The sequence below is a fragment of the Bemisia tabaci genome, chromosome 2 (genome assembly GCF_918797505.1).
Source record: "Bemisia tabaci chromosome 2, PGI_BMITA_v3".
NCBI classification, from domain to species: Eukaryota; Metazoa; Arthropoda; class Insecta; order Hemiptera; family Aleyrodidae; genus Bemisia; species Bemisia tabaci.
This window is the reverse complement of record NC_092794.1, coordinates 30289374-30307597: the sequence shown is the minus strand read 5'-3', so window position 1 is coordinate 30307597 and position 18224 is coordinate 30289374. Positions and strand designations below refer to the sequence as shown.

The 18224-nt window shown below is 39.5% G+C and overlaps 1 protein-coding gene across 1 annotated transcript in view; it reads left to right on the top strand.

Annotated features, from left to right (window-relative positions):
• The first annotated feature begins 3060 nt into the window (after positions 1–3060).
• Positions 3061–18224, top strand: part of LOC109031595 (retinol dehydrogenase 12) — a 99706-nt gene continuing 84542 nt past the window's right edge. Inside the window, exons 1-2 of the mRNA XM_072297117.1 lie at positions 3061–5945; positions 13612–13732. Coding sequence (XP_072153218.1) covers positions 5832–5945; positions 13612–13732 — 235 coding nt within the window. The 5' untranslated portion in view covers positions 3061–5831. The remainder of the gene's footprint in view (positions 5946–13611; positions 13733–18224) is intronic.

Here is an 18224-nt window from a genome sequence, read left to right as displayed (position 1 = left end):
TAAAATATTCGACGGTCGAAGTTTGAAATATTCACGCGTCATGATAGCGGTGTTTCATTTTCAGGTGAAAAAGGCGCATGCCTCCGCACAACAAAACATTAGAAAAAGTCAAAGAATACGTCTTTTGAATTGCCGCTAGTGTATTTATTATAAACTTTTATTGGATCAGAAGAAAACGACTGAACAATCCCCCCCCCCCCCGCTTTTTTTCAAGTTAATCATTCAAACGAATATGTTTGCAGCAGTAGGTACAGCAGCCGAGACGTTTTTTGCCGCGACAATGTTGGAGGTAAATACTAATAAACTACAAAAACCCTCAAAAACATTTTTCGGGCAAAAAATCCGGTCCAGGAAATTGACGTGTCACTTCCTTTTAATCAAGTATAAGACAGGCAAAAAACCTTTGATGAATTCCCAAGGTCTACTAAGACTAATAATCATCAAAAAGTTCCAAAAACTTACTCGAAAGGAAAAAAATAAAATTAAAAATAAATCCCTTGCCAAAAATAAATAAAAACCCGATTTTGAGATAAATCCCTCGAATGAACTTGAAATCACAAAATCGGTCGAGGATGTCAACTGAAATTTTTCCCCCTTTAATTATGAACTCCGCAACAAGCGTGACTAGCTTGTACCTTTTCATACACGAGCCGCACGAATTCATCTCTTCTCATCTCCTCTCCTTCCGTCCATGGACAGAGGTCCAAAATTTTTCGGATTTACTGACGCGACCGGCTGCGGCTTGATGCTCTCAGTGAATCGGTGCCTTCTTATCATCCCTGATGTCGGCTTCAAGTCGGTTGCAGTTTCACCAGTCGACCTATTTTTCCATAACCGCACAAGTTAGACTTTTTCGAAACATGATTCATCTGAAACATGGATTTTTTTTAAGGGAGCTTACCATTTGCTTTGGACGGTAGGTGGGTTGTAAGTAATAATTGTTCTTATACTCTATCAGTTAAGTATAAAATACATCTGTACCATTGGATGACATTTTGACAGACACGTTAGGTCCGGACAAGTGAAAAGATTTCTGAATCGCAAAATTATTAGTGGAATTGTTATAGTGGAGGAGTTGAGTCCCTTCACGGAATGGGCCCCACTTAAGTCAACAGGTTGTACGTGTTTCTCTCTGACGTATGTGTAATCTTAGTAATCCACCTATGTTTACGCACCAAGCCGCAGCCGGTCGCGTCAGTAAATCCGAAAAATTTTGGACTTCTGTCCATGGACGGAAGGAGAGGAGAGAAGAAGAGATGAATTCGTGCGGCTCGTGTATGAAAAGGTACAAGCGAGTCACGCTTGTTGCGGAGCTCGTAATTAAAGGGGGAAAAATTTCAGTTGACATCCTCGACCGATTTTGTGATTTCAAGTTCATTCGAGAGATTTATCTCAAAATCGGTTTTTTATTTATTTTTGGCAAGGGATTTATTTTTCATTTTACTTTTTTCCTTTCGAGTAAGTTTTTGGAACTTTTTGATGATTATTAGTCTTAGTGGACCTTGGGAATTCATCAAAGGTTTTTTGCCTGTCTTATACTTGATTAAAAGGAAGTGACACGTCAATTTCCTCGACCGGATTTTTTGCCCGAAAAATGTTTTTGAGGGTTTTTGTAGTTTATATCAGATCGTTTTTGGGTGAATAAGTACCTAAAGGTCTGGCTATACGAAGAGCTAGCAAAACCGAAGCATTCGGAACGAAAGCAGAGCGCTACTGGTGGAGAAAAGTGAAAGTGAAAACCGGGGTTTCGGCGTTAGCCGCAAGAGAGCGCACCAATGCTGATTCTGATTCTTGCAACTTCCCAGATCCTGAGAACTCGGAGCAATTGCAGCAAAGTAAAGTTTAAAAATTGCCCGCGAATTTATTTACTTTCAGATAGGGCTTTATAGGATGGCACACTAAGAATAACGTGAAAATGCACTAAAAGAACAAGGGTTTTGAGGAGAATGTATTTTAAGATTGAAGTAGAAATTCGTCTGGATAAAAATTTGCCTTCTTATTTTCGAGGTTTTGTTTACTTTGCTCTTGTTGCTTTCCTACCATTTCCTACTTACATTCCCTCTCTCATTCCGTTTGTTTCTTGTTGTACCTTTCGTTCCATGGCTCATACTCAGTCTTTCGCTTTAACCGAAATGCAAGAGCCAATCAAAAATTAATCCTACAAGGCGAAACTCTAAGTATGAAACGAATCTGGTGTTCATTGGTTGAGAAGTAACTGCATCATGAAGAATGTGGCCACCACAAAATTGAGTCCTTATTTTTACTGAACTTTAGACAGTAGGAAACGCACACAGAACTGTTGTCAAATTAAATGATGTTTTTAATTAATAATAATGGAACTATCGTGATCTTTTTATCCAAAGGATTGACGCCAAATCAAGGATCGGTTGGGAACAATTAAATCTATGAATCGCTGCGTTGCAGCTAGTGTCTTTTGTCCACCCGATAACAAAAAATTATGTTGGTACCTGCACTTGGTATAAAGATTGGACTTGACCTATTTGATTTATTATCTTATGTGTTCTTAATACAGTAAATAAGTCTGGAGATCTAAGTATAGGCATGAGTTCATTAGAGAAAAAGGCTCATCTGAATGTGAGAGGCCAAAGCGGTACTTACGATCACCATTTCTGGGTTCGTAGGCTCACCCCCGTACCTACTGAGACGGCAATTTCCATCTCTTGATCGGAGGATATGCCGCACCTAGTTGGTATGAGTGGAGAGACATTTATGATTACATTGATACCATGGGGTCTAATTGTATTTAGCCTTGATTAACACGATCACACTTATTCCAAAGGAACTAGGCAGGAACACGTACCTACGTATCTTAATACTGAAGTCCTCTAAACAGATGAGCGATACATTCTGTTACTCTTTTAAATAGAGGAGGAATGGACGCACCCATTTCACACAGCAATTATGCAAGAAAATGAAGCCTTCATTGTATTTTTATCATCAACTTATGAAATTATGAGAATAAAACGGGTAGGTACATACCTTTCATTAAAGACCTTGTTATACATTGTTGGGCAAAATGAAGTTTCTAACAACTCCTGACGCAAAATCAAAGAGACTTAGAAGAAACCAATTTGAGCAAATGCTCACAGTCAAAGACCTTTGATTATGTGACATTAAGTTGACCTATGATTGAACTGTTCCGAAAAGGGATGGAATTGTGCCTCACATACTCAGGTACGCAAGCCGCGCGTAACAAGAACGGTAGAAGAGATAGGAGGATTCCAAAATAAATCATGAAGGAAACATGTTCTTAATGTAAATAACATACACTTCAGAGAAGCATAATCACTCCAAAGCACATAGGTTGATGGCAAGATATAGAGCGAATAAATTTTGGTCGAAGTTCAGTGACAGTCGCATGTAAAGACCGAGGCTCATATTCCAGTAATTTTTAGACTTTAGTAGTGAGAATACATTCTGTGATGTAAATGCTGCTTCCTTTGGAGAGTTTGGCACAATTTCGGTGTAATTTCTTTGACGTAATTTTCCGGAATTACATTTATCGCTTCGGTCAGGTACTGACATAAACATGACGACATAACCTCACTTAAAATTTTGTCACATATCGTCCAATAAAATAAAGATATCACTTGAACATTTTAAGAGAAATTAAGGTATATCGGGCTCCAGTAGAACACGTGAGACGTAATAATAAGAGTATGTTCATACAGTAGTTAGCATCTACAAAGAATTAAACTCTTATCCAAATTAGGTAAATCTATTCACAACTAGTTAAAGAGGTTGGTAACGACCGACCAGAAATCACTCGAGATTTTTAAGAAACCAATGAAGTAGTGTATCGGGATAAAAGTGGGCGTAATAATATAAGTGTGTAATATTAGTTAGGATCTAAAATGAATTGAACTTTTAAATTAAATCTGTTCATTATTCACAAATAAATACAGTAGATGGAGGTTGATAACGACGACAGGAATTTCGTTCCCGAAACTCGGACGAACCTGAACAGAATGAACCAATGGCGTTGAACCATTATATTACTAGTTTTTTTCTAAATTCAATAATTATAGCTAAAATTTTGAAGGATGTAAGCGGATGCTGGATTATCCGTGAGATAAAGCTCTTTTTTATGTGGCAAAATGAAATCCTCACATCTTCACGGAGTGCCCTTTATATAGGCTCCATTACAATCTGCGGCCGGGTAAGCGAGAAATCTGTTGTTAAAGATGGTCATGACGGGCAGTTTAGTCGTATTTTCCTTAATTTCTCTTTTAGAACACCAGGAATGTTAAAAAACTGTAAAAGCCCGTGGACACGGTAACATGGCGATTCTTTAGGTACCCACTTTTATGGGTCTAAGGTTTACCGTTATCGCGGAGTTTGAGTGACTTTCTCAGGACCCTGGATTCTTGAAATTCTTTCCGGCAAAGTAAAAAGTAAAATTTTCCTTGTTTTGGGTCATTAAGTGCTTTTAAGTTTTTGAAAACTCAATGGATCTGAATGAAACCCTTAAACGCCATCCGGCTAACTTAGCTGCGTCCATAGACACCAAGATCGTTGGAATCCGTGCCGCCGTTTGCTCTAAATTCCATTCTAAATCGAATCAATTTTCAGATTAAGGGAGTTGGCTGTGACTAAGAGTGTCGGCCACCCGTTTGTTATCGGGACTTTAGTAGGACGTCATTTTCCTCGACCGGGGGTGGCTACCGCCACTCTTGATTTATTGACTCATAATATCGATAGGTTTTTTGCTTATACGAGGTCTGATAGATTAGAAACCGGATTTTGGTCATAACTAGCCCACAATGCGTCCAAATTACGTTTTCTTGAGCTTTTCTGATAGCAGGAAATATACTTAAGAACGCTACGTTCACAAGTTTGAAAAATCCTAATGAGCTTCGTTGGTATGTGGCTTGAAGTAAGGCAACCTCAAGGGTGTTTTGCGATTTTTATGTTCCACCGAACTTGTATCTCTTTTTTCGGTCTTGCACTACATTTTTCAACCCACAAGGACGATTGGAGTTTTGTCTCCATATCGTAGCCGTACACTAAAATATTGTCACCGAAAATTATCCTATCCAAAAATGTAGGATCACTGTTAGAACGTTCAAGCAGCTAAAGGGAAATTGACATTTGGTTGGATTTTCGTTCAACGGACAACAATCAAGGGGCAAGTGTACCTGAAACTCGATGCGTGTCTATACATCTTCTATCAAAATTGTATGTACAGAGTTTTCAGAAATATTACTCTGTTCAACAAGCTCGAACGACCGTTTTCGAGCACTTCTGCCCGCATTTCTTCCACGCGACAAATGTCAGTTGCCGTTGAGGGTCGATTCCCATGCTCCTCATCTTTGACGAACTCCTGACCAGTTTTGAATCGTTTAACTCATTCAAAACAGTGGGAACATCTCATACAATGATCATGGTAAACTTTACTTAGCGTATACCAAAAGTTTTGGTACAAGGTTTACCGAGTTTAAAACAAAATTTAATGTTGAATCTTTGTTCTATCAGTGATCGCATGATGAAAATCGCAAAACGCACCTGACTTACTCGTATTCAAGATGACACAGAATAAACACTGATCAAAATAAACAAAATCTGCGGTGAACGTAGCGTTCTTAAGTATATTTCCAGCTATCAGAAGAGCTCAAGAAAACGTAATTTGGACGCATTGTGAGGTAGTTATGACCAAAATCCGGTTTCTAATCTAACAGACCTCGTATTCCACCGAAAATGTTACTCCTAATACAATTCCACTACTTACTCATAACCTTTTCACCTTGTTTAGGCAGTTTAGATGGATTTCTGAAGGAAAAAAAATAGGCGATTACAGCAACCAAGTCGGCATGGCAGATAACTGGCAAACTTTACTCTCGGGACTCTTGTGGAGAGGAAAAATCATAATGGATGACGTGTTCGTGTGGTTGACACACTACGGAAGAGAAGCTTTGTCTGATGCGGTACCTACATTTTCTTTTGATTTCTTATCCTTTCCCTTCATCAGTATACCGTGGTAAAAGTGAAACATAATGCCATCATAATGAACACAGTGATCATCACTGTGACGTCGTTATGATGTCATATTGAACATGTTAACGTCATAGCAACATCACAATGACCATAATGATGTCGCTCTGACGTTGTTATCATTAACTCTGACAGAGCGGTTCCCAAACTATGATATCATAATGATGAAAACAGGATAGGAGTGACTATCAGCGTGACATCGTTATGACCACGGGAATTATGGTCGATCGTCATTGTGGCATGATCGTTATGACTACGGGAATCACGGACGAGGTATCGTCATTGTGACATCGTTATGATTGAAACAGAGTCAAAGTAAGAGTCAGTTTGACGCTCTTACGACTGACGAAATGATTGTGGATGTGATCATAATTATGTGACTGATTTACCTTGAAGGTAACCATTATAATGATGTTGCTTACGTATGAAAAGGCATACAGAGAAGTTTTAATTTTTCTGTATTTTCCGCATGATATGTACCTACTATTTTTGTTATTTTCTTGTAGCGAAATTATATTCATTATTTATGCTTCATTTTTTCTTCCTGTCATGCTTCATATCGACGGTGTAAGTCGGCAATCACATAACTCGGTTTGCGACGTCGCAGACTTCCTGTCATACTTGATTTTTTAAACGGAAAACTACTCAACGGCAATTCTTTAAAACTGCCGTGATTTTTCTTCTCTGTGCGAAGAAAATTCTACATTCTGCATTCTGCATATTCTTCAAAATAAGAACAAATTGAAGTAGGCATTGCACAAAATTTATGGTATAAAAGGAATCCATGCTCCCGTGCCGACAAATCCATGAAACTGGTATGAAGGGCCGATTTTTGTGTAATAGCAAGCAGCGCTGGGTACCCTCCTACGTGTTGCACTGTCCTTAAACTCCTCCTTTCTTTAGCAAGTGACGTAATCTTTGAACGGCCGTAGAATTTCAAATTATCAACATTATTCGATATTTTAAAACCATAAAATCATGCATTTACCATGTAGAAAAAAATAAAATGGAAAAGGGATTAAAATAATTTAAATATCTCTATTGAAATAGTGACCCTGAAGTCTAAATACCTTGATGAAGTGGCCTAGTGGGCCTTGTCATACATGCCAACCAGGTTGTCCTGTTAAAATGCATACGGAGCCTTATCGGACTAAATTTAAACTTTTAATGGACGTCTGTTAAAGGGTATCCCGGGATAAGCATGTCAAAATGCCCTTGTGAATGGATTTTTATTTTAACCATTTTAAGTCATCAAGGGGGTCCTAAAACTTAGGTTTTGGGGGGTTTCAGCCCCCCAACCCCCTCCGCCCCCCTCAGACCCCCAAAAACCGCTTTTTTGGGCTATTTTTGACTATGCTAACGTCATTTCCTCATAACTTTCGTAATTTTCTATAGAATTGAACCAAAATTTGTCAGAATCTACATCAATTGGCTTAGTTTGTGTAGAAAAAAATTCATTATCATCGGATAATATTTTAGCCCCTAAAAAAATTCGTAAAATTTTTGAAAAAATCATTTTTTTTCCTTTTTTCGCGGCTAGGTGGCGTATGGAAACATGTACACAAACAAAAATTGTCTTTTTTCTTAATTTATACATCCAATAAGATACAGGAAAAATTTCGTGTTGATCGGAGTGGTGCGCCATACTTAAAAACGCAATTTTCTAACCTCAAAACGGCCTAAATGCCACCATTAGCCTCCTTTGATGACTAGGCGTGGAGAAATGTAGAGAGAAATATCCGGTTTTATCGTCTCACCTCTTAAGTGATTCACTTAAGTACCTTGAGTCAAAATTTCGAGTCGATCAGAGTGGTGCGCAACACCCAAGCACGCAATTTCCTAACCTCAAAACGCCGAAATTGCCCATTTCGGCACCCATCATCACTCCGTGTGAAAAAATAAGAAGAGGTACATCCGATATTATTGTCCTACCTCATGAATTAGACACTTAAGTGCCTTTAGTACAAATTTCGAGTCGATCAGAGTGGTGCGCAACACCCAAGCACGCAATTTTCTAACCTCAAAACGCCGAAATTGCCCATTTCGGCACCCATTATCACTCCGTGTGAAAAAATAAGAAGACGTACATCCATTATTATTGTCCTACCTCATGAATTAGGCACTTGAATACCTAGAGTCAAAATTTCGTGTCGATCAGAGTGGTGCGCAACACCCAAGCACGCAATTTTCTAACCTCAAAACGCCGAAATTGCCCATTTCGGCACCCATTATCACTACGTGTGAAAAAATAAGAAGAGATACATCCGATATTATTGTCCTACCTCATAAATTAGACACTTAAGGGCATTTAGTCAAAATTTCGTGTTGATCAGAGTGGTGCGCAACACCCAAGCACTCAGGGAAACCTCTAAACTCACAGGATATATATGACGGTAAGGAGGCTGGTCCATCCCCACGAAGAAGCGTTTCCTCGTCCAAACTTCCATAATACGTAGCGGTGCAATGAGTACTGGCAAATTCAAGTCAATAAATTAACAAGAGGTTAGAAAGAATCCTAAAGTGAAAGGAAATCACTTTTTTAGTAAAGAAACTTTGTTATGAGTGAAGGAAACGGTGGTTTTTTTAAATATAATTAAGATAAAACGGTAAATACGACTACATGTATAGTCGTATTTACCGTGGTTTAGCATTGTCCTCAGTATACCCTTCAGCTCGCCCAGAGGGATTCCCTTCATGAATTCCTAAACACACCACGTGAAGTCTGACCCACTTCAAAAAAAAAAAGAAACCACACCTTCCATTTGTTTTTTGTTTTTGTTTTAACCTAATATACGTACAAATTGTTTCAGAGGTAAACAAAAAAAATTGTAATGAGCAAGTGTTTGTTGACAAAGTCTGTTAAAATGAACCTTCTTTGCGAAGAAGAAATCATACCAAATACCCACCAAATTAGGTCAAATTTATCTCGTGCTTCTTAAAAAAAATCTATCCTGTAAATTCAAACGCAAAATTGCGATTGACACCAGCAAAATGGAGCAACTTAAAACCATTGATCACTCGTCTTTATTTCTTGCCACTGATTTTTGTTTAATTTCCGATTTGTATATCATGTCTTACCTTAAGTTATAATTTTGTCATCTCTACAATTGTAAATATTAATTATATTTTAAAAAAAACCCGTTTCTTTCACTCATTACAAGGTTTCTTTACTGAAAAGTATTTTCCTTTCACGTTATGATTCTTTCTAATCTCTTGTTAATTTATTGACTTGAATTTGCCAGTACTCATTGCACCGCTACGTATTATGGAAGTTTGGACGAGGAAACGCTTCCTCGTGGGGGGCTCTCCCTACCGTCATATATATCCTGGGAGTTTAGAGGTTTCCCTGAGTGACCGGGTCTGCTACGCGGCAGGATGCCATAATAAACTTTGAAATGTGCATCATGCAATTTTCAAGCGGGATCTTGGCTAACGTACAGAGATAATGAATGCCGAAATGGGAATTTTTGGGGGTTTCAGGTTAGAAAGCGGCGTGTTCGGGTGTTGCGCATCACTCTGATCAACACGAAATTTTGACTCTAGGTATTCAAGTGCCTAATTCATGAGGTAGGACTATAAAATCGAATGTACCCACCTCTCTTTTTTTACACAGAGTGTTAATGGGTGCCGAAATGGGCAATTTCGGCGTTTTGAGGTTAGAAAATTGCGTGCTTGGGTGTTGCGCACCACTCTGATCGACTCGAAATTTGTACTAAAGGCACTTAAGTGTCTAATTCATGAGGTAGGACAATAATATCGGATGTACCTCTTCTTATTTTTTCACACGGAGTGATGATGGGTGCCGAAATGGGCAATTTCGGCGTTTTGAGGTTAGAAAATTGCGTGCTTGGGTGTTGCGCACCACTCTGATCGACTCGAAATTTGTACTAAAGGCACTTAAGTGTCTAATTCATGAGGTAGGACAATAATATCGGATGTACCTCTTCTTATTTTTTCACACGGAGTGATGATGGGTGCCGAAATGGGCAATTTCGGCGTTTTGAGGTTAGAAAATTGCGTGCTTGGGTGTTGCGCACCACTCTGATCGACTCGAAATTTTGACTCAAGGTACTTAAGTGAATCACTTAAGAGGTGAGACGATAAAACCGGATATTTCTCTCTACATTTCTCCACGCCTAGTCATCAAAGGAGGCTAATGGTGGCATTTAGGCCGTTTTGAGGTTAGAAAATTGCGTTTTTAAGTATGGCGCACCACTCCGATCAACACGAAATTTTTCCTGTATCTTATTGGATGTATAAATTAAGAAAAAAGACAATTTTTGTTTGTGTACATGTTTCCATACGCCACCTAGCCGCGAAAAAAGGAAAAAAAATGATTTTTTCAAAAATTTTACGAATTTTTTTAGGGGCTAAAATATTATCCGATGATAATGAATTTTTTTCTACACAAACTAAGCCAATTGATGTAGATTCTGACAAATTTTGGTTCAATTCTATAGAAAATTACGAAAGTTATGAGGAAATGACGTTAGCATAGTCAAAAATAGCCCAAAAAAGCGGTTTTTGGGGGTCTGAGGGGGGCGGAGGGGGTTGGGGGGCTGAAACCCCCCAAAACCTAAGTTTTAGGACCCCCTTGATGACTTAAAATGGTTAAAATAAAAATCCATTCACAAGGGCATTTTGACATGCTTATCCCGGGATACCCTTTGTTGTTGGGATCAGTTGATGTTCAATAGATGTCAGTTCATGCTAAACCGACATCAATTGAACCTGAAGTGATACATAGAAAATTTTAACCGTTACCTATTAAGGCTCAACATATATCTATTGAGTATCTGGTATCAGTTCAACCTCTACTAAGTAGTACCAACTGGCACTCATCAAATATCCATATCTTGACTTTCAACTGGTATCAGTTGGTAACAGTCGATATCAGTTAATATCAGTTCATTTTCTCTACTTGATCTTAACTGATCTTAACTGATCTCAACTGATCATTTTTAACAGGGGTATCTTTATTTGTTCAAAAGTTATGGGGTTGAACATGTCTCGACTTAAAAATTGGCAACGTCGCACTCGCGGGGCTGGGGACTAAACCACTCCGGATTTGGAAGCCGGAAGTGCCCCTCTATCACTGTTATGAATTTCGTTAAATTTTGAAACGGGCGATTTTGGGGGTATGTGCATACTGCATAGAGTAGGTACCTATACATTGTTACATATTAATCCCAAACACGCTGCGGCAGTCCAACGTTCAAACCTGGATCAAGCGAGTCAGTTGTTATTTCTCGATATTTCATCCTTCAATGTTTCACTGAAGATACCGAAATGATAGTATCAATCATTAATTATAAAAAAAAAAAAAAAAAAAAAAAAAAAGCTTAGGTACCTACCAGTGACAATACTGATGAGATGAGGAGACCGGTACCTATGATTAAGGATTAGGATCCTCCTTCGGTTACCAGAATTATCAAAACATTTTTGTCATAAAGTGAAATAGAGACAAAAAAGTAAAAACAAATGGCCCATTGACTACAATTTTCCTTAAAAATAGGGTTTACCGTAAATATTTCCGTTTATCCCGTCGGTTCTCACTTATTTAGCTTATATGAAGGTTTCAACTATTTAAACGTCCCAGGAATCCATTTCTGAATGCCATTTCGGTCAAAAATCATCGGTTGACTAGATATTTGCATGTAAAAAGCGGCTGCCAATTCCTTGTTGGAAAATGCATTGTAAGTTATGAAAAGACCAGGTTCATTATGAATTGTGAGCGTACCGGATCTGTTCCCGCGTGAAAGTGACCGTTTCAAAAATCCTAATTTCGGGGCGTTTTTAAGTTGACTTTTTGGGAGTTCTCGGTCGTCAAAAATCCGGGAAAATTTCTGTGACATCAGGAGCCTTGGTGCTTTCAATTTAAGCAAAAAAAATCGCGCAACAGGCCCTGTGCCAAGTTTCATTTTTGTATCATCTTTGATTTCACATTTTCAAGTGTCAGTTAGGTATTCCGTCACAATTTGACAGTGCCCACATGTTTGCGTGGACCCCCAGCAGTCGCGCGGGTGACATATGATGCAATGGCTTGTTTGTCCATTATAACTTTGTGCTGAATCAAGATAGCTCGTGCCAAAGCTGGAAAAAGGAAGTTTAATGCCTTTAAAACGAAGTGATGAAATTTGGTTAAAATTAGTGCACTTTTATTTTTAAGATGTTGCACATGCTAGCAATTTCTGTTATCATGATATCATCCATAATGATGGGATGCTCAGAAACGCTGGAGTTTGGAGTGATCTTTGGGTTGCATAAGCAAGTCAAGCTTGATTGAAGACCACCGTTGGTCACTGCTTCGGACCGTGGAGTACCTAGATCAATGGGAGAGATGGGTCCTGCTATTGAAATTTTAAACGCCTATCTCACTCTATGAAATATGAAATATGTTCCATTACTTACAAGTTGCAAAAAAAAAGACACGAATTCAACAGTTAAGTCTTTACGTTAAAAAGGGACACACACAAACTCGGAGGAGCAGGAGGAGGGTGCCATCGTGGAGACGTCAGATCAGAGTGCTTTTACAGGCGAGAGTTTTGTTGTCATATCTGTGCCACTCTTTGACTGGTTCACCAGTTATAAGCTTTATTAAGGTTCTCCAGCTCTGACGTAAACAAACCCGATCATGAGGAACTTATACTATCAAGAGAGAAAATTAATGATACCTGTTAACTCATCAGCTGATGTATTCCTAACCTAGTATTATTAAATAAACTCATAGTTGATTGTGGAATATAGGAGTCGTCCCTTTCTTTGATTGAGTGTTCCACATAATGGTGACCCCGACGTGATACCTAAATAAAAAAAAAAAAAAAAAAAAAAAAAAAAAAAATGATTTTTCAAGAAGAATAAGAAATCATCGCCTGTAATCATTTGATTTGGGCATCTAAACGATCACAGGCGATGATTTCTTATTCTTCACGGAAAGTGTCTCTTTTAACAAAAATATCCACCAGGCTAATGGGATTTTACATTCGGTCGGATATCATGATTATTTTGGCTTACTTTCTTTTGTTCTTTTGGTCTGATCCTCTGTTTATCTTCTAAGGTTACACAACCGAAGAAATATAACCCAAAGAAGATAAAAGAAGGATCGGACCAGAACAATAATAAAAAGCAGGCCAAAATAAATATCCACCAAGTTTGCGCTCAATATCTACTTTATAAGTTGAAAAATAAAAAAAAGAACCCAAGAGTTCTGTAGTCATTTTGATTTTTTACCTTTTTGGTCCAAAACTAGATGAAGAGAGGCTCTATTCTATGAATGGAAAACAGGGCGCAACCATTCAGCAAGCGGCATAGTATCCCTGTACTGAAAGGATCATTGAATCCTAACTTCCAAAGAGCACCATGAATGGCCGAAACGACTGATGAGCCAACCATAGAGCGACAAAGATACGCGTATGGCAATTCCTAAAATAGGTGGGCATTCTATTGAGGTCTCCGGAGTACTTTGGCTATGAATGACCCGGTTTCTAGCTCCCGTTTGCAACAGCCGGCGCCAACGCCGTGAACTGAATTCGGGACTAGGACCATATATGGCACGTCCACCGCGGCATCATCAAACGTTTCTGCTTGTAATTGTTCCAGTTGCCCGGTTTCTTAGGCGGAGTGTGCGAAAGCGACGCAAGATTGGATGATAAAGTAGCCGTCATAACCGGATGCAGCGCCGGCATCGGGAAGATTACGGCACTTGAATTTTGTAAACGAGGTAAGTTACTGAGGGAGCCGATCGGCCGCCTGGGGAGCTGTCCATCAATTACGTCACCCACTTTTTCCCAAGATTTTACTGACATCTCCCTCCTCCCTCCTCTTCTTCACCTTGTCAGCCATATCTCAATCCCCCTAAAAATTACGCTAACAAGCTGATTGGACCTCCGTGGAGTGACTATACCGGAGAATGTATGCGGTTACTGGGCCCCGCATGGAGACCCTCAAGATCCAGAAAAATTTAATGACGGTGACTTTTGATTGAGGGTAGAGGTGGAGAATTGTTATTGCTTTAGGTATTTGTTAGGCGTTGGTCGTATTAATTGCCAATCTGGAGAGAAGTGATACTGTTTTGAATTAAATTCACAAAATTGGTTTAAAACTGATTCACGCGTGTCACATTTGTTAAACGCGTCTAACAAATATAATATGAATGAAGCTAAGGTTCGTGATACCTAGAGGTATCACTCGATGGGGGTTCCATTTTAAGATACAAAAGTTGTCTGCCGCCTCCCACCCCCCGGTGGCGAAGGGTCACGACCTCCTCACAACGGCCAACAATTCAAGAAGTTTCGTCTGAGACGCGAGTCAATATCTACAACCACGCTTGAGTTTAAACAAGTGTCCGTACTTTTTGCCACCCTTTGGAACCCTATTGGTGCGTGCTCTGTGCACGATGAGAGATTCAAAGAGGGTTATTAAAAAATGGCGATTTTGCCCGGAGTTGGGCATGTCGTTCCTTCCACATTTGCAAAATGTTTGCTGAATTAGCTTACGGTATTGCTTTTTTTACTAATCATTTTGCGAAACTATAAAATCGATCGCTACTTTAGCATTCTCAATATTACGATTTTTACCGCCTAATAAATTCCTGTCCTTACCAGATATAGGTGCTGCGATTGAAGTGTCTTTTTGCGATTATAATGGTTGAAAAAGCTATTAGTACAATTGTATTTTGCGGATTTAGCAAATTATTTGAGAACATATTTTCACACTTGTGCGGCTAGCAAATCTCGGGGAATCTCTTTTGAGTTATCCAGGGACAAAAATGAACTCCAAAAACAAAAATTGGCCATTTCGCAATTTTTCTTTGCCGGGCTCCATTCTGACCCGTGGTTCCTGGACCATTAGACCGTGGGCCTGCAAGGGGTAACCCTCCCCCCCCCCCCGTGGGAATTTTGAAGATGGTGATTTTCTTGAAGCTCGCGAATTCTATCGTGGTGGGGGGGGGACCCCCCCCCCTAAAACCCCCAAAATCGCTCAGAATTCCGACTCTGGGCAAAACTACAGATAACCATTCTGAAAGCTCGTGAAATTTTGGTCTAGAATAGTCTTAAGTGACTTTCGCCAATGGTCTTTACCTGCTCACTTTACCCGCGGGCCCTTAAAATGGGGGGGGGGGGGCTTAAAATGTTAAAATATCTAAAATTACCGCGAAAATGACCGTTTCGCCGCAATTTCTCGCCAATAACGCGGAGAAGGTTGGTAATATCGTAAAATTGTTTATCTCTAAAATGATAGAGCATTAATTTTTCATACGAGGGGCGGCCTAACCCCTCGTGGGGGAAGGGGGTCCCCCCAGCAGTACCCACCCTATAAAAACCGTCAAGATTGGCCGCTTCCTTGAAGCAGCGTTATGCGCAAAAATGGGCGGCAAAATGAAAACAAGTGGCGTTCGTTCTTAGAGAACATCAGTGTGACTTCTTGTGGAGGGTGACAGGGGGGAGTGTGGTACACCCTCCTCCCTCCCCCTCCCCCCAAAAAAATAATCACGAGAAACGTTAATTAAACGCGAAAATTCAACTTTGTAAGACGACTTTCAGGGCTTGTCATTAACACGATTACACTAACATAACTTAACGAAGGGGGGGGGGGAGGGAAGAAGGGATTATCCTCCCCCCTCTTTTTCGAGCCCCTCCCACTCCCCCAAAAAAATAATAACGAAAAAATTTAAATAAACGCGAAAATTCCATACTCTAAAAGGCGACTTTCAGGGTGTGCCATTGTCACATTCACACTAATATAATTTAATGAGAGGAGGGGGGGGGGGCGTTACGCATCTTAGCCTCCCCAGCCAACATTAAAAAAGGGTGGGGGAGGGGTAATTTAAAAACGCCACTTGCTTAATAATAGGAGGGACGGGGAAATCCAGCTGCAGTAGGAGAATTTTAAGATTCGAAGGGATACGTAATTAAATCAGGGAACGTAGAGATACTATTTTATTTTTTGGAAATTACTGAAACTGAGGGGAGCTTATTCATAATTGACAGTAATGTACATTCTTAAGCTTATGTCAACATTTTTGAAACGCTTGAAGAATAGGCTGAAAGTGTAAACACGATTACCGACCTTAAAAAAGTTATTAAGCTTTAACGACAAATTTTAGACCCCAAAACATGACGATGATAGAATTGACCAATCGCTGAACAGATTCGGGGCAGGTTCGAGGCCCGCCCGCGAAACGCCCGGCCGCGGAAGGTGGGCGTGTTCATTTAGAACAACCTACAGCTATAACCGTAGAAAAAAACCCTATAAAACTATAGATATTTGAAATCTGTGGTTTACAATGCAGCTCGCTTTTTTTGCAGAATTGAAAGTAATGAGGTATAAGGGAGAACAATTGATAATTATGTCGGTTTATTGACATTTCGATAGTCAACATGTAGTCACGGCTGTGGAGGTAAGGGTAGCATAAAACCCATCAAACTGGGTATAATTAGAATCTGTAAACTCCAAGGATCAAACCTCTGAAAAGTATTCGGACATACTTATATGGACGTCGAAAGGAGAATTAATCGAAAGATAAGTCGGGTCCGTCAAATCTTCACAACCCATTTGAATTTGAAAACAACCCGTAGAACCGCGCGGTGGATGGTGAGTGCCGACTCCAGAGGCCAAATTTTAGGTTATATTTCTGCTATTATGACTTTAAATATTTTAAATTTAAATTTTAACATTAAGAATAAGATAGATTAATCGATGCGTGTTTCTATTTTATCAAAGCCGAAGATAACTGAATCCATTTCTATACGATCCTTTTATAATTCCCGCACCCTTGATAAATTTAGTTGTTACAGTAAGTACTCAGATCGCAACCTGTTATTTCTTCCCGGCGGCCCTGATCTTGGTCATCATTTAAGTAATTGTTCATAAATGATTGATGATTTGATGATATCCCATTATAGTGAGTCCTAGATACTATTTCTCGTTGATCAGATTCAGCAACTATCCACCAGAAAATCATCCCTCCTATCAATACGATGATGTCTGTCGGGGTCTCAATCTGAGGGGATGAAGTTGTGTTTCCACTTGCTTCTAAAATTTTGCTAGCAGCCGAACTCCTCTGGAATTAATGTGTCTCTTCTCAGTGTATCATGCTACTGGTGCGTAAAGCCTCAATGTTTCCATAGACTTGTAATGCTTTATATTGGAAAACTGGCTTACACATTCACCCGTCGGTCGTGCGTATACAGGGTGTTCGTAAAGTCCCCTCCCCCCCCTCTAACTTTTGACCTAATTGAGGTAGAGATTTGAAACTTGGAGGGTGTTCCTAGATCAAAGGGAGCTACTTTTTGACCCCCCCAAAATTTTGGGGGGGCCCCATTTTGGGGGGGTTACGGACCCTAACTTTTAATTTTCAAATGAGAAGACCCCCTTTGTGATACCTCGTTCGAAAGAGCATAAAAAAAGAAAATTTTTCGCGCAAACCGGAAGTCATTATCTCAAACCGTTTCAAAATGGCGGCCGGTCAAAGTTCCAAATGGCCGAAAATTGGCACCTCTGCTATTTGCACATGGATTTGCTTGAAACTCGGTATCTGGGGGTATTTTGGCACGAGAAAAACGAATTTAACGTTAGATTTTCAAAAAAAACCCTAATTTTTCAAAATGGCGACCCGTTTAGGCTCAAAAAGGCCGAAAATTTGACAAACTCGATTTTTTTGCCAATGGATTCACCTGAAATTCGGTATCTGGGGGTATTTTGACCCGAGAATAACGAATTCAACGTTAGATTTTTAAACAAACCCTAATTTTTCAAAATGGCCGCCGATTAAAGTTCAAAATGGTCAACAATTGGCAACCTCGACTTTTTGCCGATATATTCGCCTGAAACTCGGTGAAATAACGTCGAATTCGTTTGTTTCCCACCCAGATACCCTCAAACACCGAGTTTGAGGCGAATCTATCGGCAAAAAGTCGAGGTTGCCAATTGTTGACCATTTTGAACTTTAATCGGCGGCCATTTTGAAAAATTAGGGTTTGTTTAAAAATCTAACGTTGAATTCGTTATTCTCGGGTCAAAATACCCCCAGATACCGAATTTCAGGTGAATCCATTGGCAAAAAAATCGAGTTTGTCAAATTTTCGGCCTTTTTGAGCCTAAACGGGTCGCCATTTTGAAAAATTAGGGTTTTTTTGAAAATCTAACGTTAAATTCGTTTTTCTCGTGCCAAAATACCCCCAGATACCGAGTTTCAAGCAAATCCATGTGCA